General features: G+C 40.9%; 1 protein-coding gene across 39 annotated transcripts in view; it reads left to right on the top strand.

Moving 5' to 3' along the window:
• Positions 1-17,704: 17,704 nt before the first annotated feature.
• PLEKHA5 (pleckstrin homology domain containing A5) overlaps positions 17,705-22,584 on the top strand; it is a 168,977-nt gene continuing 164,097 nt past the window's right edge. For all 39 annotated transcript variants that reach the window (XR_012629286.1, XR_012629287.1, XR_012629292.1 and 36 more), the window contains exons 1-3: positions 17,705-17,904; positions 18,041-18,117; positions 21,134-21,191. Coding sequence is in view for 32 of the 39 variants with exons in the window: in XM_074871491.1 (XP_074727592.1) it covers positions 17,807-17,904; positions 18,041-18,117; positions 21,134-21,191 (233 nt within the window). In the remaining 7 variants the exon portion in view is untranslated. The remainder of the gene's footprint in view (positions 17,905-18,040; positions 18,118-21,133; positions 21,192-22,584) is intronic.

Raw genomic sequence — 22,584 nt, 5'->3', positions numbered from 1 at the left:
TGTATGCCACACACCCCTTTTATTTTTACTGGTGCTTCACAGAGAGTCACAAACAGGCTGCCCTGTTATATATGATCTTCAGTAATCTCACTCTCATAAACAAATGCACTAAACCAGAGGATTGATTGTAACTTGTTCCCAGATAAAACATTAAGCATTTGGGCCCACAGTCTGCAGTCAATTTCCAGACTCTGCAAAGGTGAAGACAGACCTGAGTATTTTTTCTCATTCCTAAATTATTACTGGCTCAAATGTTTTGAATACAGATTAGAAGAATTACCTGATTATATTAACCTAGGGAAAGAGTTGAATAAAAAAACATGATTGTATTTCAGGAAAACAGTCTCCATTAGAGAGTAAAATCTCTCTCCCTCTCCCCCACTCTTGAGTACTTATATGCAGCATGTAGAGCTTTTTATAGCCCATTTTTGGAGTACTTGAATCCAGTTAAATATTGTCTACTCTGTTTGAAAGATTATGAAGTCACCCAGGACTCATCTCCTAGGACAGCAATAAACCAACCCTCCTGCCAGTCATAAACACATAACATGCCTGCATTTAATGTTTGCTCTGTTCTATTTGAAATGTTAATCATCTCTATGTAAATTCTAGTATACTGAAACTCAGTTCATATTAACTTCAAGTTACCTGATTTAGATACAGTAGAGGACAACCATTTATCGGCCTTTTTTTAAAGATCAAAGAAGCTTGTCCCTAAAATATGTTCCATAACATGCAAATGAATCTTAATGTCTCTAATTAGATTATAACTTGAGGGTGCTTTCTGCTGTTAAAATAAAGTGTTACTGTATCATAGGCTTAATACACTCCAAGGATCTGATTTCAGCATGTCACAACCACACTTCCTACCCTGGTCTATGACTTGCCTAGCTTCACGGGTTTTGTTACAAAAAAATTCAGATCTTTTTTCCGACACCTCCTCTTCAGCTCTAACACTGATGACATTGTGGAAATGCTTGCAGGGACAAGACTCCTTCATGATAGGTGTACGAGTTACGGTGGCTCTGTTGTGCAACACGTTCAGCAACTGCTTATGACAAGGTCTAGAAGCTCTACGTACTTGCTGATGAGTAAGAAATTAATTCACACTTCAAGCTTATTCTCCACTGCTGTATAGGGAGATAAGTGTGTCATGGTGGTTATCTTGCGTTAAAATCCCAGGGGTGAGAAACCATTATACTTCCACTGAGAGGTAGCAAAGTGAGGTCAACACTACATCATATGCCTGCAAGTGACTCCACCTGCTATGTTTCACAGTAAAATGAGAATTTGCTGTCTCCGTGAAGCTTTAAAGTGGGAAACAAAAATACAAGGTAGTCATCATGTAGGAAAACATTTTGTTTAAGTTGGAAAGAAAAGCCTTAGTCACCTGGTGCAAATATATGTATTTAAAAATAAAAAGGTGTGGTTGGCAACTGGACTAGCAGTTCCATTTCCACAGGGAATACTGCAGACTCTCGAACAGAAGCTACTTGGTAAGCAGGAGGTGAGAACAGAAAATGTGCAGAGATGGCTGAATATTTGTTACAAATGCAGCCCTGCTTCATGCTCATGAATCATTTCTTAACTGATCCTGATTTCTTCAAACACACTTGTTGATATGCTACAGGGTATATCTTTAAAGCACCAGTACTAAGAAGCAAATATCATTATGAGTTATGTGCACAGGAAATAGGAAATCTGACCCATCTCTCTCTACTGTCTTATTATATCAAAATATTATACTGTAAGTTTGCTGGGGGTTTTGTCTGCTTGTTTCTGCGCTTCTGGTGGTGTTTTTTTAAATTGTGATCTCTTAAGCTATTCCTCAGTAAGCACTGGAGTTTTTATTTGGGCATCTCTAGGTTAATATTAAAATCAATGTAAATGTTTTTCAACTCATTCGTGATAATTAACTTAAGCATTTGGATTTTCTGGAAACACTGAAGTTGAAGGTCACTTTTTTTTTTGCACAAACACTGGATGGCACAAAAGCAGAGAAAGAATTTGTATCTAACAAAATTAGAAAATGGTGCTAATGAATAAGAATTGGGGAAAAAAAATTAAGAACTTTAAGATGTGTGATTATTTTCAAGTATATCCAACTCTTGCTCACAGATATTCCGGCAACAGATACTGGGGCTGCACAAATAGCAAAATAAACTCATAATTCCTATTTTTCAGCATGTTAAAAATTCAGTTGTTCATTAAAATAAAACAGAAAGAGGTTTTAGACTCAAATGGGTTGTTTCATTGTGTATTTTTCCAAGTATGTTAGAATACTCAGTTTGCATGTTCAGCACAGATATCTAAGAAGAAAAAATGGGCAGAATAGATTTGAGGACTTTCACTGGCAATCTGCAAGTTTCAAGCTGAAATCTGTGAAGTGCAAATGCTAATATTCTTGAGTAATCAGATAAGAACCTGAGTATTAGTAAAATATAGACCTTTGGTGTAGGATTTGTCCACAGGTTTTTTTAATAGTTGGACAAGATGAGAATGGGCATTAGGTGGCTAGTCCAAAAGTGATAGGCCCAGGGCAAGGAGAAGGGTTTCCAGATGGGGCTCAGATGGATCCACTCAGGCTGTAGGGACATGGACAAGGACTTGGGCACTGATGAGCTTTAAGAATGCTGACTATGTTCTGAACAAGCTAATGAAAGAGGGTGGTGGCAGAGTCCCTAAACAAAATAAAAGTTGTGAGTCTAGGAATTAGAGAGAGAAGCAGAAGGCTGTGTGAGTCTAGGAGCTGGAGAGAGAAGCAGAAGGCTGTGGCTGAGGCTTCCTGCAGAAACTATAAGGCTAGTTTCCCTTATGAGAAGGAGCTGGCAGAGAATTAGAGAGCTGAAGTCTTTCAACAAAGGTATCCTAATATTTGAGCTGGAATGGTCAGAAGAGACTGGCTCATACAAGACTTAACAAAGTGGAGCTTCCAAAAGGAAACTTTCCATATGAGTCATGTTTTTGCAAGAGCTGAGAACCTTACAGTGTCAACAGTGTGCAAGCAATGGGAGAGCAGACAGATGAGACTACACCTGAGCCCTACATACAGATATGCAAATTTAAAGAGAACCACCCAAAAAAATCACAAGCTTATGGTAATAAAGAAATAGATTTACATGTAAAAATTCTAGGTCATTCTTCAACAACAGCAAATCTCTCACTAGAGAAACCTTGCATATTCCTCACTGCTAATTTAAACCAAAAATATAGTCGAGTCATGCCAGATATAGACAGTATTACAAGATCTACAGGTCTAATCCACTTTCCTGTAATATGAGTTGAACAGCATTTAACCTGTATGTTGCAAGTTAGTGTAGGCCCATTTGAGACTGAGCATTTTAACTTCTTGTCTTCCTAAAATCAGTCATACTTGTGTCAAGATGAAAAATTGTAGTGGAACAGGAGAACTAAGCTTAGTACTTAACAAAAACAGGATATAATGAGAATTCTTTTTGCTCATCTACCAAAACACATTTACTTTGTAATTTTCTCATGAATAACCTTCCATGACTCTATTTGACTAGCACATAGTTCATTCTAAAATGTTACGCATGTGCTTCTAACCCTACTTTAAAGCAATGTTGGATCAGATGTAGCTGAAACCAGCAACAGTATTTTGTTTCTAATATGTCAGAATAAATATAAAATACTAGGTTTATTATTCTGAGGTTAAATTGCCTTTTGGTTTTAGTGTGGTAAATATTACTGAGGTTATTTTTATTCTAGTAGTATCTATAGCGTCTAAATGACACTGGGCCCTCACTGACCTCATTATGGTTACAGTCTGGGTCCATTTATGTAGGTGGTGATGTGTGATAAAGATGAAACATTTGAGTTTTGTTTTCTGGATGTTCACTAAGTCATTTCCAGCTGGATTTCTTTAAGCCAAACTGAAAAACTTATTTTGCAACAAACAGGCCTGAATTTATTAGCCACTCTTTTTCTCATTTATGTCTGGAAACATGAAATATTTGTAGTCCACAGAAGCCTGAAGCTTTACTTATGAATAAATTATTTGTAATATCCTGATTTATTGTGGTGTTTTGGGGCCATTTTCTTCTGCCTGAGTAACATCAATTAGGGTCAATAGCATCTGCCCAAGGTAATCTGATTTCACTCTGGCCACTTGGAGCTATAAGAAGTAAAATGAAGCTCTGACAATATCAGACACTTTCTGAAGACAGACCTTTAATTTTATGCTTGTATCAAGCAGGAAACGTTGCAGATAACACATGAATATCAAAATTTTATGCTCTCTTCCACAGAAAGCTGATCTAAATGAGTTTAAGGTCTCTTAAACTATTCTGTGTTAGACATCTGGAAACAGTGATTTAGAATTCATTACATTATCCTGAATTAGAAGATACTTGAAAATATAAGTGATCCCGCACAGCTTTAGAAACCTGTCCTAAAATGTCAGGTGAAAACTCCCTCAATTGGTCTCTAGTTTGTCGAATTTGGTCACCAACAAGTGATTCTGGAGTTAGTAGCTTTCTCAGTGGGTCACAAACTGGAGACCTGGAACTGACAAGCAAAAAGAAATAAAATATGTTCCAATTGGCACTAAAGGCTTGGTTTCCTCTGTAATTTAGCGGACTGTGGTTAGTCTGCTTCAGCTTTGATCTGCTATGTAATTGTTCCTTCTCTATCACACGTGTGCTTCTGGGAGCTTCTGGTTCTTGGCAAGCTTGAAAATCAGGCAATTTATTTTGGTAACTAAGTATGGACATAGGAGCCCAGCTTCATATATTTATTTTCCTTGCTGATAAATCACTGCTGGGCAGCTTCCTGTCAGCAGCACAAATGCAGTGAAGGGCTATACTGGAAATTAAGAGCTTTTGGCCAAACCAGGACTTCACGACTATCGTGTATTGCAATATTGATGTCTATTTCTTTATGGATGAGATTCTTTAAACATTACTGCCTGCTCTGTATATTTAGAGAAGGAAATAACTACAACATTTCCATTCCAGAAAAACAGCTTTGTGGCCTACTCTCTGCTGAAATCCATTAAGTGACTCTGCAGGGTGGGAAAAGAGGTTGTTTTTTCTCTTTAGGTTATATATTTTACAGCTGTGTGATAGAGTATGAGTCTGTCTGTGTGGTCAAGGCCATCCACCTGACTGCTGTGTTTTTGTCCTACATTTGTTTATATCGGCATCCCTTGTGGATATCATAAAGCACTTATTTTCAAAGCACTGAAATTGTAAAAATATGCTATTCTTTCAGAAACACTTTGTCAGTGATAGGGAGGTCATTGCCAAGATGAGAGCGAATGTAGCAGAGGCTTGTTCCTTCAGCTCCACCCAGCTTTGCGCAAGTTTCCAGCAGGCTTTTCAACTGTGCATCTCTAACTGGCTCAAGTCAGATGGCTGATGCTGAAATTGCTGTTGTTGTAAGGTCAGCAAAGGCCTCGGGTTTTGTTTGTTGTTTTCTTTTTCCTTGATTCTAAGCTCTTTCCTGTTGTGTTATTGCATAACTGGAGCTCTTGACAAAACACGTGTCCCTAAGACTGTGCTCTCTGGGAAGTGCTCAGTTTGAAAAGAAAGTTGCCAAGTTGCAGTAACAGCATTTGTATTCTGGGCAAAAATTCATTTAATGATTTTGGATTCAACCGTGCCTAAAGGCTTAAAGAAGCATTTTTACAACAGAAACAAACCATACCAAATACTCAGTAAGCTGTTCAAATGTCTGTGTCATTACTAGGACTTTCATTTCCACTGGGACATAATGCTGGGTTGGGTTTGTTTGTGTGTTTGCAATGCTTGAAATACGTGACAGGCTTCTGGTTTTCCTCTTCATTTGTTCTTACTTCTTAAACAGTTGCTAAATGTTACAAAGACACACTGTTTTCTACAGATGCTGAAACACACAGTGAACGGTCCTTTTTGGTGAGCAAATTAGATTCTATGCATTACCTTCATTTGAGATTCCCTACAGATTTTGGTACATACAGAATCGCTAAAAATAAATTTTTAAAAAATTAAAAATAATTCTTATGATCCTGCTTAAAAGTTATGTATGTTAAGGCTTGAAACTTCTCATTTCTTCTTCAGATTGTCTAGAGTTTTATGTTTCTTTCTATGCAAGGCAAGGTTGTCTTGCTAGACCTACACGTGGTATACATTTTGTTTAGCTTTGTGTTCTATGTCAACTTTACCAGTCAGACATTACACTAGTAATCTGGTCCCCATAGGCTGATTTTTTCTGAAGACTAACAGAGCACTGAATAAATGTTTAAGGGATGAAACTGTAAACACAGGGGCTGTAGTTAGCATTGATTCTTTCACAGGAAAGCATTTGCCAAAAGCTCCTTGTGTCACTTATTTCTAATCATATTTCTGCTTTAGATAACCTAACAAATATCTCACGTGAAGAATGAAGTAAGTATCATTCCAAAACCATACTTGTATTAAATTCTATGATGCCTGTGGAAGTAATTGGGTTTTTACTTTAAAAGTACTTACCCAATACTTCCTGTCTTGGAAATAACTGCAGTGCCTTGATACTGAAAAGCAATGAAGAACTATGACACCAAAGGAAGTGGCAAATTTTCTCAATCTTATTTTGTTACTGTTTTCTAATCCTGTGAAGACCTGTGAAATACATTTATTTATAGATTCCTCTCTATCACCAGTGTAACCAAGCTCTTCTTCTACAGCTAACTCTTTCATTCCTGGCAATCACAGTAAAAGTAGCTGATAATTTCTCATATTTTTCATGGAACATTTTCTTTGCTTTCTCTAGTTTCCTTAGGAACTGGCTCTAAGCAGCTTATATATATATGCAGTATAGTAATACTGCACATGTCCAGAATTGAATCAGGTTACTTTCAGGTCTGCAACTGAACAGGTTTTTTTTCCCCAGTGACAATTCCTTCAAAACCAATTTTATCTTTCTTCCACTTACATTCATTCTTCTGTTTTGAGGTTCTAGCGGTTCCCTAGGAACTGTCAATCAACACCAAACATAGCTTTACTAGGTGAACATAGAAACTATAGTCTTTTCATATATATGGCTGAAACACTTGAACTCTTTTGGCACAATTGTCCCTTGCTCAACCGTTTCAGAATCAACCTGAATTCTCATCCAGTTAGATTTATCTAATATGGAGTTGTCTATCCCGTTATGTTATCTCCCGTGGGAATGTGGAAGCATCTTCTGATTTCAGTCCTCTTTGGGTAGTTTCCAGTATTTTTAGCTATTTGCATTCCGCTGAGAATGTTGCCTTTCTTCCTTCTTGTTACCTGCAGCCTACAACCATGTCCTCTTCCACAGTTTATTGTTATGCTTGTCTTTTATAAAGGTGTTCTGGTGTGAGCATTTCTATGGTACTAAAATTATTACACTGAAAATCCGGCTTTCTCATTTCTCTCATATATCTTTTGTTTGACTTCATAGTGTTACTGGAAATGACGTATATTCTGCTGGTGCCATAAACAGTGCTGCTGGTTTACATGATCTTTCCACTAGTGGTCAAAAAAATTTCAGAAATTGTTCCCTGGGATAGCTGAACTGGTAAAACATGTTTTTTTCACGATCATGTAAACAGCACTGAACAACTCGTTAAAAAAACATATTCTTTCTCTGCTTGTTTTTTGTTACAACAGGCAATCTTTATAAGCGGTGGTAGAAACAAAATCTGTCTATCATCAAGCATGAATCAAGCATGTCCTTTCCTCTGCAAACTTTCTCCTTTCCTGTCGACATTAGTAAAGGGACACATAGATGATAACAACTGCATTGTCCCATCTCCTACCACAAATATTAGGACATTTTTCTGATACTCTTGTGGCTTCTTTGAATGCAGTTTAATACACCCACTTGGGTTTACATAACTTCTCTAGCATGGTGGCCATGTGGCAGGGACCTCCGGTGTTGCAGCTTGCTGTGAAACACCAGCAGTCTTCAGGGCCTCCGGCATATTGCTGCTTATTCTTGTTTTCTGTTGAGCAGGGTTGCTTCATTTTTCTGTGCTTTTGCAATCCCCTCTGCAGTTGTCTTTGTTATAGGATCTATTTAAATGCCCTTCCCCCTACCCTTACTCAAGAATCCTGATTTTCTTTTTCTGTCATTTCCTAAGATTTTCAATTTTTTTTTTTTCTCACGATGTTTTAGGAATAATAATGCATAGTGGCAAAGCGTTGAGAAGTTCATCTCTTCAATTTGCAAGTCTGCCATACGCCTTCTTGCCCTCTGAAACCTGAAATATTAAAAAGTTACAGTAGAGTTTAATGTTCTCGGTAGGTTGGTTGATGGAAGGAACAAGAGCACGCTGAAGTGGCATGGAGAAAGCAAAACAAACATAGTGCTTATGTGGAGAAATAAAGCAGCCGATCTAGACTTACAGAGGAGCATAGATGCTAGTGTAGAAAAAGAAATCATCAGCTACAGAAAGAGAAAAATGGAAAGCTAGAAGCCAGTTGTAATGGAAGGCTTAGTACTGGAGAGAGAGAAGAATGGTGTCACATGGACATTAAACATAGAAAATGAGTGGGCAGGTAGAAAAAAGAAGTGATAGCCTGAACAGGCTGGAGGGAGGGAAGCCTCATTATTCACAGCACCAATCTGTCTTCTCTGTGGACCAGCTGGAGGTGCAAAGTTTTGCAGAATTTATCACAGGAGAGGACAGGTGCACAGCCGGTGTTGAAGAGAAGATGCAGCCTTCGGGAAAAACGAAGAGCAGAGGAGAGGTCACTCTGCCACAGCTTTTACCTGTTTCTGTGCTATGCTGGTCCTCTTTAGGAAGAGTAGAAGTAAATGAAGGGAGAAAGCAGTTGAGTTAAAGGGGAATACTGGGAGAGGCGAAGATGATGATGAGGAAGCAGAGTTCAACGCAGAATGAGCATCAGTCTTCAGAGGTAGAAAAAGGAAGTTGAGAAAGGGAAGCAAAATGAGAAAATAAAAGCTAGTGGGAGTTGCAGAGCAGCAAGGCAGGAACGAAATAGGGGGAAAGAAAACTGATGTGTTAGTGAAAAGCAGTATTTAAATACTGAGCAAACAGAATACAATGCTATTTTTCTGTAAGATTCTTCTGGTGGTAAGGAAATTGGCTGGTGAGGTAACCGGATTAAAAAGTTTAGGGCAGTTGGTGCAGGAGACAACAGTAATTCTTAAGTCAAAAGAACTCCAGAGGCTTTCGGGTATTTAATGCCAAATAATGAAGGGGGAGGAGGGGGCAAGCTACAGGGACTGCAGGGATGCTAACTCTAAGTGAATAAATACTTCAGATAAGATATTTTAAATATGCAGAAATCTGTAGAAAAAAAATGAGACTAATATTGCTCACTAAAGAAAACGTAATTTCAGAAAACTGGAAGTATAAGCATAAAAGGAAACTACTACAAATCAAGCTGGGTTAACCTTTGCTACAAGCTGGGACAAATGGAAATAACTGGAGAAAAAGAGATGTATTAACAGCACTATTTAACCAGGGAGCTACAGACTGTGTGTGATCCATGAACTACTAAATGTTTAATGAAAGATAAGCCTGCTTTCAGTGAATACAACTCTGCCACACAGGGCTCCTGCCTCCCCTGGAAAAGAAAGCTCCACAAATCAAAAAAAGGTTGAAAACCATTTGAATGACAATAGTTTATGATAATATCCAGAGCATGACAGAACAATACAAGCATAAAACTTAATATACAGACTAGCAACTGAGATTATGCAAGAACTAGTGAGACAATTTGCAGTGGGTTTCTGGTTGTAACCGAGTGACCCGTTGTCTTAGAGAATGGAACGCTCTCCAATACAGCAACTGTTGTCAGTAACACTTGGTGCCAGCAACTGGCTTAGTGGAACATTTTTAGTTTCTCGTTTACAACTTTGTATCTTTATCTCTTTGTAACTTTGTATCTTTAACTCTTGTATCTTTATCACTTTTACATATATGCATGTTACCCTTTTTTTTGTATTAAATACTCCTTTTTTATCACTAATCTAGAATTTTCTTTAATGCAACTTAAAAGCCTTACATGTGGGCACTAGCAGAGGTAAAAACAAAAGATGGCACAGAGAAATAAAAGACTAAAAGAAATAGTGAGTGGAGACACCATGGAGCAGAAACTAAAAAAAGTTCAAAGCAGATTAAATTCTCCGGAAATGGAGGATATGGTTGGAGGAGATTCAATCAAATAACGCAATTTTTCTTTAAAAAGGAGATAGGACTGATGAAAAGGAAGATGAATTAAGGTAACTCTCTTTCTGAGTACTGCAAGACCAGAAGCACCAGATTGCAAATGGGAAAACCTGTGCTACAGAGATTTGAGAAAATTTTGTGCTCTTGGAAAGCTTGCAATATTTAAGACACAGCAGTTGTATAACTGAAACCAAAAAGGAAATCTTTCAAGATACTTATAATGTTTGAAAGTACTGTCAATCGTGTAATTTTCAAAATCAGATCTGAGATCAGAATACTACAGGGATCAAGAGACCCAAAATTCAGAAAAAGGCTTCTAGAAGAACACAGTTTTAGCTTAGTAAAGACTGTGAGAATTAACTTGACTGCAGAACAGAGCTAGATCTGATTACAAGTTTTGAAAAAGAAGCCAGCTGATGCTACAGAAGCACATCACAAAATGAAGTAGCAGAACAGATCTGAAGATTCAGAGGTGAAGTCTAAATATGCAGTGAACCAGAGCGAATTTCAAGAAATAATGGAAGAGACTGATAGGAAGAAAGTGCACAGCTATATTCATAAGAAGCAAAAACATTCTGCAAAACTTCCCATCAGTGACTACAAGTGTCTTTAAAAGAAATATTCTATATGGGGGGTTCTTTGTGGGAACTGTTCAAATGATAGCTATGTTTCAGATCAGATTTGTCTCCTCTGATTACAGACAGCAATTTATGATATAGGTCTCTACTTCTGCCTGGGGAAGAATCCCACTGTTGTTAACAGAGTGCTAGTCAATGTAGTCAGAACAGTTCAAGGTGTGATTCAACTGAGCAGATATAGGTACCTACATCAGAATAAGAAGAACTGCACCATAGACTATATTGACTATACTGATTAGCCCACTGTCACTGTAAAAGAGGCCTTGGGAGACACCTTCATTTTGTCAGAAAAACACAATGAATATGAGTTGGACACAATTTTGCAAGTAAAGTTTCAATAGCATTTTTTTCAGGTTATATACCTATCCAGCATAAGTAGGTAGAGTTTTACCTACTGTCATGCAGTGAACAAAATATTCTTACTGTGAGTAAAATGTAAATCAGATGTAAAGGAAACAAATGTGAAAGAACAAAACTCTGTCTTACCTCCCGTTGTGAGAGCTGAAGCTACAGAAGAACAGGAGTTCATGAAGATAAAATGAAAAAGATGTGCATAGGCAAGCTGAAGTACACAAAAATATAGCAAAATAAGAATATAATTTCTAGTAAAACATCCGGACCACAAAGAAAGTGCTAAGACAACAAAAGGTGAGTGCTGTTAACATATAACAAGTGTTGGAATAGATACTAGCTCGTATCTAAATATACTCAAGGAAAATTGAGATGAACAAGTTAAGAGGTGGCCTGGATTTGCCTATGATGCTGGGAAAATTACAGACTAAAAGTAATTACTTTCCTCGTTATTCTGCTATAACACTATTAAAGAATATCACTGCTACACTGGTAATCCTATGTCTAGTCCATAAAGACTGACATACATATTACACCAATTGTGGTAATTACAAGAAAATGGACCATGATTTGCTTATGACATTAAATGTCTTGCAAAAATAGTATCACTTAAAGCACTTCACAGCCAAGGTATCCACAACATAATGGTTTTATGGAAAATGTCATCACGATTATAACAAAAATCTCAAGGGTGAAACACACTATTATTTAGCCTTACCCTGAAAACAGACTATCAGTTGCTGAAAGTTTAGTGGGGATAGCTTAGAATTCATTATATAGTTGGTAGTGTTAAATACAAAGATACTGCGAATTCTTACTAGCCCCAGTAAGAAAAAAAAAAAAAAAAAGGAGAGGGAAATGCACATGAGAAAAGATAGGAGAAAACATCACATAAATGAAAGCCCTTGCAGCCACAGGGCTCTCTGTATATCTTACATAATGCAAACCACAGGTGAAGCTTTTCCAGATATTCCACATGAAGTTTCTCCTTATTCGTTCAAGCAATTACTGAACAAAAACAATTCTTAGGAGAAACACAGGTCATCTTTTGCTTCTTCCAGAACAGAGAAATCTTCTGCATCTCCTAGAGTCTGAAACAGAGCAGGTTTTTGAGGAGTTGGACAGCAGCAATGAAGAGAACTGTGTGAAGAAAAGCAGATGCTGAAGTCTACCAGATACTGAAGAGATCTGTGAAACAGAGGAGCCAGCTGAGAGACAGAGAATTTATTTATGGTTTACTGTATATGATTTTCTTCTGGATGACTCAAATGAGAGGGTTATTTGAAAGATGAAATTTCCTGGCTTCAGCCAGCTGTGGCTAACAACTGCTAGTGAGAGGACAAGTGAGATGCTGAGATCACTGTATTTCCCCCATAAATTCTTTCCTTCCTAATACTATTTTAAACTAATCTTGGTAATAAACACAAATAAATAATGTCAGTTGACTGGTGTGTGAAAGTCACAGACAACCATTGTTAGGTAGGCTTGAGGGGTTCATAAACAAGAAGGCTGTGAAATGCTGTGAAAAGGAAGAAAAGAAGGTTCCAGCAAAGCAGCTCTTGATATTGAGGCCTCAATCTTTTCTGAGATATTGAATAGTACACCATCAGTAAAAGAAATCTGAAGGTCCTGATTATGACATTCATCATTTCAGGATGGAAGACTGGGCAAGAACCTCATCATGGTATGCACGATATGGACAGTAAGGTAAACAAGTTGTTACAAAAATTGCACCAAGATGATTCTGACAAGATGATGCTGGTGTGGACAGTAATAAGCTCTTTTGCTTTTCTGATGTTGCCTGACAAGGAAAAGCAAATCTCATGCTCTGGCTTTGGAGTTTGTTTTGTATCAGTCTGACGGGATCTTTAAAAGAAATCGGCCTCACATAAGGATTCACTGTCCCAAAGGTAACAAAATTTTCACACAACATATCTATACCTGGAAGTCATTAATTGCAGCTTTAAAAAAGGTTTGAAATGAGCAAAACTGCTTTTTCTGTCACTCACAGATTACAAAACTTATTACACTGTAAAGTAACACTTTGTTTCTACTGCCTGAGTAAGTGCAGGCTTTAGTTCTGTATCTCGCAGCCTGTGAAAACAGTCTGCTAGAGTGTCTTGTACTGCTGAGAAGAAGGCTAATGACTGAACGCTTGTTCAGTCAGATTGATGCTTTACACTAACCCAGAAGAGGACTACTGTGCCACTTCTACCAATGACCCCTAGAAAAACTTGCGGCCTTCAGAGCTACCAGACAGGAGCCCTGAACTGTTATCAGGCTATTTAGAGAAAATGAGAGGCTCCATTCTACCAACAGAGCTGTCTGCAGAGGCTGTGTTAGACAGCTTTTTTCCTCTTTCTTACTTCCTCTGACCTAGACTAATTGTTTCTTTCATTTACTCAGAGATACCCTGGCTCCAGAGAACATTAATCAGTGTATTTGCTGATTTCCCCCACCCTGTCCTTCATGGAGGAACATAGCCTAAAAGGAGTGCTGCTACTCTTCCCAACCCCTGTGTGGGATCTAGTTATGCAGTGACCTCAGGATGAGTTGGATCAGCTTACTGATCTGATGGGAAACAAATTATTTGAGAGGATTTATGATTTATTTTCTACAAGATCAGCAAACTGATCTAATTCACTGCAAGATTGGTACAGAAGCAGGAAAAACTCATGTTTAGGGATGGGGCAAAAAGGAACCCTCCCTTCAGAAGCAGCTCCCTCATGAGAATATGTAACATAAAACTGCATCGTCTACAAGAGTCTTTCCTTGCGATGTTAAGCACTATATTGTCTTGCTAAACAGCATAAAAAATGTAAAGTCACAGACTCCATGAAATAACCTAATCCAATCTGATTCATATTGACAGAATACAAAGAATCAGTCCTGACGAATACAATTCTGTGATGAGGTTTTAGGTGGAGCATCGGGACTGCAGCCCTCTCCCTGCTTCAGAGGCTACTGGCTTTGTCAGATGCTATGTTTAGATGTAGTCCTTTTTTTTCTTGGCTCATCATATGTTCATTGTCACCTCATACCTGTTGGGAGAGGAGTGGGTGGATTTCTCAGTCTTATTCAATGAATGTTCTCTCAATGCTGGTTTTTAATTAATCCCATTTAAAGGGATTCATTGTTTTGTGGGCAGGGTTCTTTTGCCTCAGGAATTTTAAATGTTTTGATTATGAATGCATTATTGAGCCAAAACGATTTTTTCTTTAAACATCAATAAACTTACTGCTCCCTTAGTACTCCCTGACCCTGAGGGAGTTGCTAAGAGAGCTACTGTCATGGGGAGGAGAAGGAGAAAGGAAAAAAGGTGAGGTCAGAAAGGAGAACCACGGGAAAAAGCTTCGTGGAACTGTGTTTTTACTTTATCCCAAGCTCCCAGTCATGGGTGGCCAATACACTGGTGGGAGGGCTCTGCCTCACACAGATTAACAACTTGCTCCACTTTTTATTGGTGACAGAAGCAGCAGATAGAGCAGGCCATACATGCAGAAAGCAGCGAACAGTTGTGTCACTGGTGGTCACCATTTCAACAGTTCGTCTTCAACTCTTCTGAGAAAAATAATGTTGGCCAGATGAGAGCATTCTGATGGATTTCTCTTAGTCTTATAAATAATCTTATAAATCAGATTGACCAGTTTCACATTTGGAATCATTAGCTCATTTTTATAGTAAACAAGAATGATGTGAAAGGTACAATATGCAGTATCTTAAATTATGCATGGAGTTGTTACGGTGATATAAACTGCTTTTAAAAGAGATTTTTACTCCCCTTAGTGATGTGGCTTTTTAAAAAGTATTATTCTCGAGTCCCTCTTTTAAGAGCATTCAAGCACTTATCTGACTGTAGAAAAGACATACTCTTACTGAACTTTGTGAAAACTTTTAGACTAACTTTGAAGAAAAAGTTTTACCGATGGAACCAACAGCAGTCTTCAGAAGGAAAAACTGCCAGCACCAGCCTGCACAAATGATGCAGGTGTGGTTTCCCTCATACTCTGGAGTTCGTGGGCTCTGGTAAAACCCTGGGCTCCCAGAAACCACCATGAGTTCATGGTGCATGCCACCTTGGCAGGATTAGTATCTGTAAATACAGTTGTAATGTGCCTTCCACGTGTTCCAAAACTAATACTGAATTTTATTTGATGACTTTAACATAAAATACATAAGAGTTGCTGAACAATAGAGTAGAACCAAGATCTTCCATCACTCCCTGGATGAGCTTCCTATTCATGAGACCAGCAAGTCATGTCACCACCCTATAGCCCAATAATTATATTTGAAAAATAATGTGGCTTCAAAGGGGGTGGAGAAGCACCTTCAGTATACTCACAGAATAGTCTCAGCTTCAGAAGAGCCTATAGCTTGGAGCAAAAGCATTTTCCTGGGAAGAGAGAGACATGGTTTTAAATGCCCTTCATCCTTCAGGCTGAAGATGTTTTCTGTAGTGTTTGTGGTGGTGACTCTGCCGTCAACTTGTTTACTAGAAGTTATACAGAAACTGATCTTGTAAATCCTTCTTAGGTGTGGCCTGAATGCAGTCAATTTATCAGGCCTCTGCAGCACTTGGAGGAATGCCTTGACTGAGAATTCAGCCAGACTCTGGTATGTTTTAGGTGCCATGCTCTTGGTTTTACCAAGATGGCAGCAATTCTAAACATACGCAAAGCAGAAAGAAGGCTGAAAGGCAAGGTACTGGCAAAATTTAGCTCCCTAAGGAGGGCGCTTGCCAAAGCCCATGCTGGGATTAGGCAAGATTTATGCACCTAAATCCTACCTAAATATCTAATTTATTGATCTGGACCAATGTAAGTCCAGCTGTGCTGCATGTCCTCCTCTGCTGAAGAAGAAAATTGATTCTGCATGGTGAAAGGTATCCAGTGTTCTGGAGATCAAGAGCACTTGCTCTTTGCTTTAGTTAGGCTGCATGAGACGGTAGCAGGATATGACCACGACCACCTCAGGAGCCCAAAATGCATGTGATTTCCCCCATGCTGTTGCCAGGCAGCTTTCCACAGCCCATCAGAAGAAGAGTCATTATTCACTTTTACTCATCATCCAAGGGCTCTTGGTCTTAAGAGAGAAGGAAACTGTTTATAGAACAACTTGTGTTTTCTCCAGTGAATCTTTTTTCTGGTAGTGTATAAATCTGGTATGCTGTCAGTGAAGAGTGGAAATGAAGGGTATTGTTGGACAGGGAGGAATTCCTCATATATCCAGTTTCTTAAAGATATTTAAGATCTGCTCACATGTTCACTGCTCTTCAGGTCTGGAATATTTTGTATGGGGCAGCTGGGTTTTAAGGCTTTGACCACACGGCGTGGCGGGGACCAAACCACAGAGCGACTTGTTCTGTCAAATTTTATTTTTCCCAAGGTGTTCAGAATGGGAGAGGGGGCAAAGCTGCTATGCTGAATACTGTCAGCTGTGAATTTCAAATGTTTTTGTGGATACAGGAATACCATCAGGCTTCCCAGCTTTACTCCCCATTCAGAAAGCTGTTTTGTAAGGTAAGATTGCTTAGAAATATCATGGCCACAACAGTCAGTAGCTTACATTCGTCATATATAACTTAAATCAAAGGTGTGCATAGCTATGTAAAAATGCACATGCCACCAAATTATTCACATGAATAAAAGTATACACACCGACTTCCATGTTTGCAGACATGGATTTTACCTGAATTACTACCACCTCCCTCAACACTGAAAGCACGTATGCATGCCATATCCTAGGTCTTTTGGAGGACAGGCACACAGTGCAGACACTGTTGCTTACACGAAGAAAAACCACGGCATCTCCTTACTCTTGCTTCTGAAGGCCATACTTTATATAAGAATTTTTAAAAAAGCTTAAAGTATGAGAATGGGTATGAGAAGAGTGTACACACCCCTGGAGGAAATTCGAGAAAAGTTTTAATTTCCTGTAGGAATACGTGTCTTTAAAGACCCGAGGAGAGATCTCAGAGGTGGTGGCTCCCATTTGCCGTTTACACCGCCGGGACGCGCGGTGCCCGTCCGTAACCCCGGGGGGGGCCGGGCCCCCGGCCGCGGGAGGAGCCGCCCCCCCGCCACAAGCGCGGGGTTCGTGCTCCGGCCAGAGGCAAGGCGCTGCCTGTGGCTGCGCTCTGCAGCGGCGGCACAGGGCCGCCTCGGACCGGCACAGGAGTGTGCCCGCCCGCGCCGTCCGGGCGAGGCGCCCCCCGCCCCCCGCCGCCAGCCGGGGCCTCCGCACGCCCGCGTCCCGGCTGCCGCCCGCCGTTCCCCCCTGCGGGCAGCCCTCGCCGCCTCTCGGGCTCTCCGGCACCGCCCCTCGCCGTGCCGAGCTCGCCAGCGGTCCCGCTCCGGGCGGGGTGCGACACCGCCCCGCTGGGCTGCCCCCAGTCCCGGCAGCACCGCCCGCCGCGCCCCGCCCCGTCCCGCCCCGCCCCAACGGCCGTGGCGGGGGCGGGCAGCGCGCGCCCCCGCGGCGGGAGGGGCGTGCCCGCGCGGGGCGGGGCGGGGCGCTGCGCCCCCTCCCCCTCGCGCTGTGCCCTCCCCCTCCCCAAGGTGTTGGTGGCGGTGGCGGGGACGCGCTCGCTCGTGCCCGCGCCGCCCCCCCCCCCCCCTCCCCGCTCCCCTCGGCTCTCCCCGGCTGCGCTGGCGGCGGCGGCGGCGGCTCGGCCATGGCGGCCCCGGCGGAGCTGAGCGCGGAGCGGTTGCGGGCGCTGCCCGGCAGCTGGAGTTACGGGATCAGCCAGGGCGGCCGCGTCTTCTTCATCAAGTGAGCTGGGGGCCGACGAGGAGGGGAGCGGAGCTGGGCTGGGCTGGGCAGGCGGGGGGCCGGGAGGGGCGGGCGGGCGGGCGGGCGGCGGCGGGGCTGCGCCTGCCTGACTCGGTCCGTGTGTCCGTCCCCGCAGCGAGGAGGCGAAGAGCACGACCTGGCTGCACCCGCTCACCGGGGAGGCCGTGATCACCGGGCACCGCCGCAGCGCAGGTAGGAGCCCCGCCCGGGGGCGACCGGGGCCCCCCGGCCCTTCCCCGGCACGGCCGCCCCCGCCCGGCCGCCCGACGAGCGCCACCCTCCTCCCCTCCCCTCCCCTCCCCGCTCCGGGGTCTCGCCAAGCCCATCGCCCCGCGCTCCCGCGGCCGTCCCCCGCCCGCCCCAACCCCCGGGCGGGCTCAGCGCCGCGGCCCCTTCCCCCCGCGCCGGCGCGGGCAGCGCCGCTGGCTTCGCCCCGCTGCCCCCGGGCCGCCCGAGCCTAGAAGCCGTCTCGGTGCCGCCGCAGTCACCCGAGACAACTCCTCACCCCGTGCTTTCCCCGCTCCCCGCACTTCTCGCAGTTTGCCCCCGGTTGAGCAGGAATGACACTATAGTACAGCCTTGCCTGCCCAGCTTGCCATCAGGGTGCCCCTCATCTTTTTCTTAAAGCGTTTTCCCTCCCACCTGTGTTTTCCCTCCGTGTCTGTGTAATTTCTTTCTTTGCTTTTTTTTTTTTTTTTTCCTGTTGCCTTGTATTACCCCTATAATATTGTATAGTTACCATGAGAGACCGCCTTATTCCTCCCGTGCTCCTTACAGGCTACCCCCGTTATTCACCTGCATAGCATCTTTCCTCAGTTTAGCATTAAACCACTCATCTTATTTCTGTTTCCAGCAGTACTTAGATATAACCACGATAGGTATACTAGAAATGTAGAGGCTGATTTCACTAGTCACCTAGAAACCCTTTTCCTCTCTTCATTTCCATCTAGGCTGAGTGTGGGTGGTTTCTAAGTGACTGAGAGAGGTGGAATAGGTAGGAGGAAAAGGGACTGAAACATTAGGACTAACTTGGAGGGAGGAGGGTGGAATCGGTCTTCTTTGCTGCTGCTGTTTGTTCCACTCTGGAGAAGTAGCAGCAGGAGGTGCTGGAGGAGGAGGATTTACAGCAGACACTCTGGAGACCCAGAGCCAAGCTGACTGCTGGAATTGCACACAGGCTACATATGCCACTGGGCGGTGGTGGAGTGTAGTAATAAGTGCAGTTGTTTTTATGTATGTAACGACTTGGGTAATTGCAGGAAGATCTGCAAGCGAATTGGACTATATCAGATTATTTGCTTTTTATGTTTGGTTGATACTTAGGCGTTAAGAAATCAGAATCAGCCTTTTAGAAAACTGTGGGGAACCTTTTTTTTTTGTTGTTTGTTTAAAAAAGCACAGGTTTCTGGCTATTCGAACTCTGCAGTTTGATTTGCAATGGTGTGTTTTTTGTAAGAAGTAATTTAATGCCAGGAAATAGAACTACTGATTACTATCGGGCTCTTCTTCCCCCTCTTTTAGTAGTCAGATTAACTGAGGAACTGGCCTTCATCTACAGCAATGTAGCAATGTGCATGGGGGCAGATGTGTGTGAAGTGCTTTGCTTCTTGGACACTAACATTAGCTGAGTACTAATTTTTTTTTTTTTTTTTTGAACTATTACCAGTGCCTCTGTTGACTGAGGGTGATTTCCCAGTAATTTGCTAAGTGTTTTATTTGTTTCTGCCATTAAGTGCCTTCTAAAGGAAATGCATTTTGCTTTGGAGTATCTGGACTATTGTATGTAACATAGAGTTATTATCAGGTAAATTAAACTTGTTTGTGAACACAAGAATAAGGCATGACCTTGGATATACTGACCATGATTTATCAATCAGATACTGAAATGTCTGCAAAACAAACCTGTTCCTGTAGTTTTCCTTATTCATGTGTATGTTACTGAATCTCTCCATACACAGATACAATCAAGCAGATTAATTCTGGGCTTTATATCTTGTTTTGCCCTGACCACTGTTTTGGAACCTAGTCAAAATATGTCTTCTCTCAAGAAACAATTTTTTGAGCAAATAACACTTCTTTTGGAAGTGTGTATTATTGCAAAGCTCCTTATTAAATAATACTGTGAGATATTTACTAGACAATGAGGAAAGCTTTGTCCTCCATTATGAATTGAAGTACTTTTTATTCCTTGAGATGTTCAGCACTGGAAATGTATTTTTTGCAAAGTTCTTATAGCAGCCATAAATACTTCTGCTAGAGAGACTTCCTGTTTGCTGTATTTTGCCCTGTGCTATTATTGAAAGACACCTTGATTTTTGTTCTAGAGAAGATAGGAGTGAAGAAAAAAAGTCAGACAGAGCAAATAAGAAAACTGAGGGGGGGTGAAGAAAAATCACATGACCCGGACTGAGTATTTTTTCTTTTAATTAGGAAGTGCATTCTTGCTTTTATAATTCAATGATCAAGTCCTACATATCGATTATTAACTGGGGCAAACTTTTAAGGTAGTGATGTATCTAGAGTTGCATAGAGGTGCCCAATATCTTCAGAGCTTCCATTACATCAGGAAGCTGTTACTTGAAAAAATTTGACTGCTAATGGTGGTTTGGGGTTTTTTTTAATATGTGGGCTCCTGAGTCCTAAGAGTGGTAACAGAGAAGAAAAAGATGTACCCACTTTCTCTACTAGATTTGCAGTGAAGATTATTTTCATGTAAAATTGAATAGAGTTGTAAACACTGCAGGAACAGTTGTTGTGAACAACAGTGGTGAAATTATTCTAACATAATGCTAATGCTCTGTGGTGTAGTTGATATCATGCCTGTTAAGATGTTTGTGACTTGCATGTAACGCAAACTCAGTAAATTGATTTTTTTACATCTCTGCCTGTCAGGTAATTTGATGCTTCTGAAGTTCAAGGCAGAAAGATCTGGTGATGTCTGTGAGTTCTAGTTACTGGTCAAAGGAAGGCACATTGTTAAATAAGGGCACACTTAAACCCTTGTTATTATTTGAGAAATCCAAATCAGATTTTCATGCGTGTAGCTTCTCTTGGATTACAAAATTTAAACTGAGACGGTATTGTGAGTGAGCTTTGACATGTGGAATCAGACACATGATATTTTAAGTACCTTAGTTTTAGGGAGTAGACAAGTATGGGTAGCATCATCTCAAAAGTTAATTGAAATATTTTGCTACTTGTTTTCCAGACTTACCCACAGGTTGGGAGGAAGCTTATACTTTTGAAGGTGCAAGATACTATGTAAAGTAAGTTGAATGTTTATCTGTCACAATACTATAATTTTCGATTGGTCTGTCTAAATGTTGCTGTAATCTTGAATGTATTCCAAACTGAATTTAAATGTTCTGCTGTAAATCTAAGAGGAGTATTGAAGCTTGTCATAGTGTATGTAGCCCTTTGTTTACTGAATTCTGCACAGCTAAAACAATTCTTGAGTTTTTGTGTTAATACTTTTAATTAAAGCTCCTTAAGGATGCAGGTTCAAATGAAATTTCTGCTGTGAGTGTAACCATCTAGCAGCAAATGTCCTTGAAAGTTGAGAACTCCTTGAGTTTGTCTGCTTGTTTGATGCTTGTGTGTATACACTGTCATACCATAAATGCTTTCAGAAAGGCAAGATCTTAACTTCATCACTCGGAGAAGAGCCTTGCTTCTCTAGTAATTACGTTGTTTAAAGCCTCTCTGAAGGTTTAATGTGACTGGGTTTTTTGCAGACCTCCTGTTACTGCTTCTAGCATTGATTTTATTTTTTTTTATTCAGGTTTTAGTATGTTTTGAGGAGTGTAGTCCACTGTGGTAGACTTGCTGTGTATGTATTGTATTTTTGAATAAGAGGCATGGAAATAGAGCTGTTAAGTAGAAGTCCAGAGGTTGTGTTGATCAGATCTGTACAAACTTCTTACAGGATTTTCCTCTCAAGATGGTCAAACTTTAAAATGGAAAACTTTAAAATGGCTCCTAGGTGTATTTGTCTGGTTAATATCCTTCTCTTTCTGTTATTTAACAATTTGCAGGCTTTTCTCAATCCATTCAGGAGTTTGTACTCACTACATTGTATGCTTGGTTTGACATCTTTCAATGAATAGTGTCATCAGTGGGGTAACTTATATGAGTGACGGTTACAACTAGTCATAGAGGTTATAGGCTGCAGGTAGGTTTTTCTGTGTCTTAGTGTTGAGCAAAAGGTAGCTGCTCTGTGTAAGCTGTGTTGTAGACATATGGGATGCGTGTTACGTATGTGTTTCATGGTTTAATTTATATAGGAAAGTGATTTGATCCTAAACAAAATTTTTAAAAATATACTGAAGGTTAATGCTCCAAAAATCTGGTTAGGACTGGTGCTGTGCTCTCTAGAAGGGCACTTCTTGTTAATAGGTGACGTGTTTGTTTTACTGTTCTACTCTGCCTTCTTGTAATTTACATTACACTAGTGTTGGATAGCAACTGACAGGAGGCTGAGGACAGGAATGTACTAAGGATTTCACCTCTGGTGTTCAGTTCAGTTTATTAAATGAAGATGAGTGAAAATTAGAGAGCTGTATTTGTGTGTTTATATGATATAAAAAGAAATTCTTCTAGACTTGCAGATGGAACTTGTTCTCATAGGTTTATTCTATGAACAGTATGTTAGCTATAGTA

This window comes from Strix uralensis, chromosome 5 (assembly GCF_047716275.1).
Source record: "Strix uralensis isolate ZFMK-TIS-50842 chromosome 5, bStrUra1, whole genome shotgun sequence".
NCBI classification, from domain to species: domain Eukaryota; kingdom Metazoa; phylum Chordata; class Aves; order Strigiformes; family Strigidae; genus Strix; species Strix uralensis.
The sequence above is the reverse complement of the archived record's forward strand: the minus strand, read 5'-3'. Positions and strand labels throughout refer to the sequence as shown.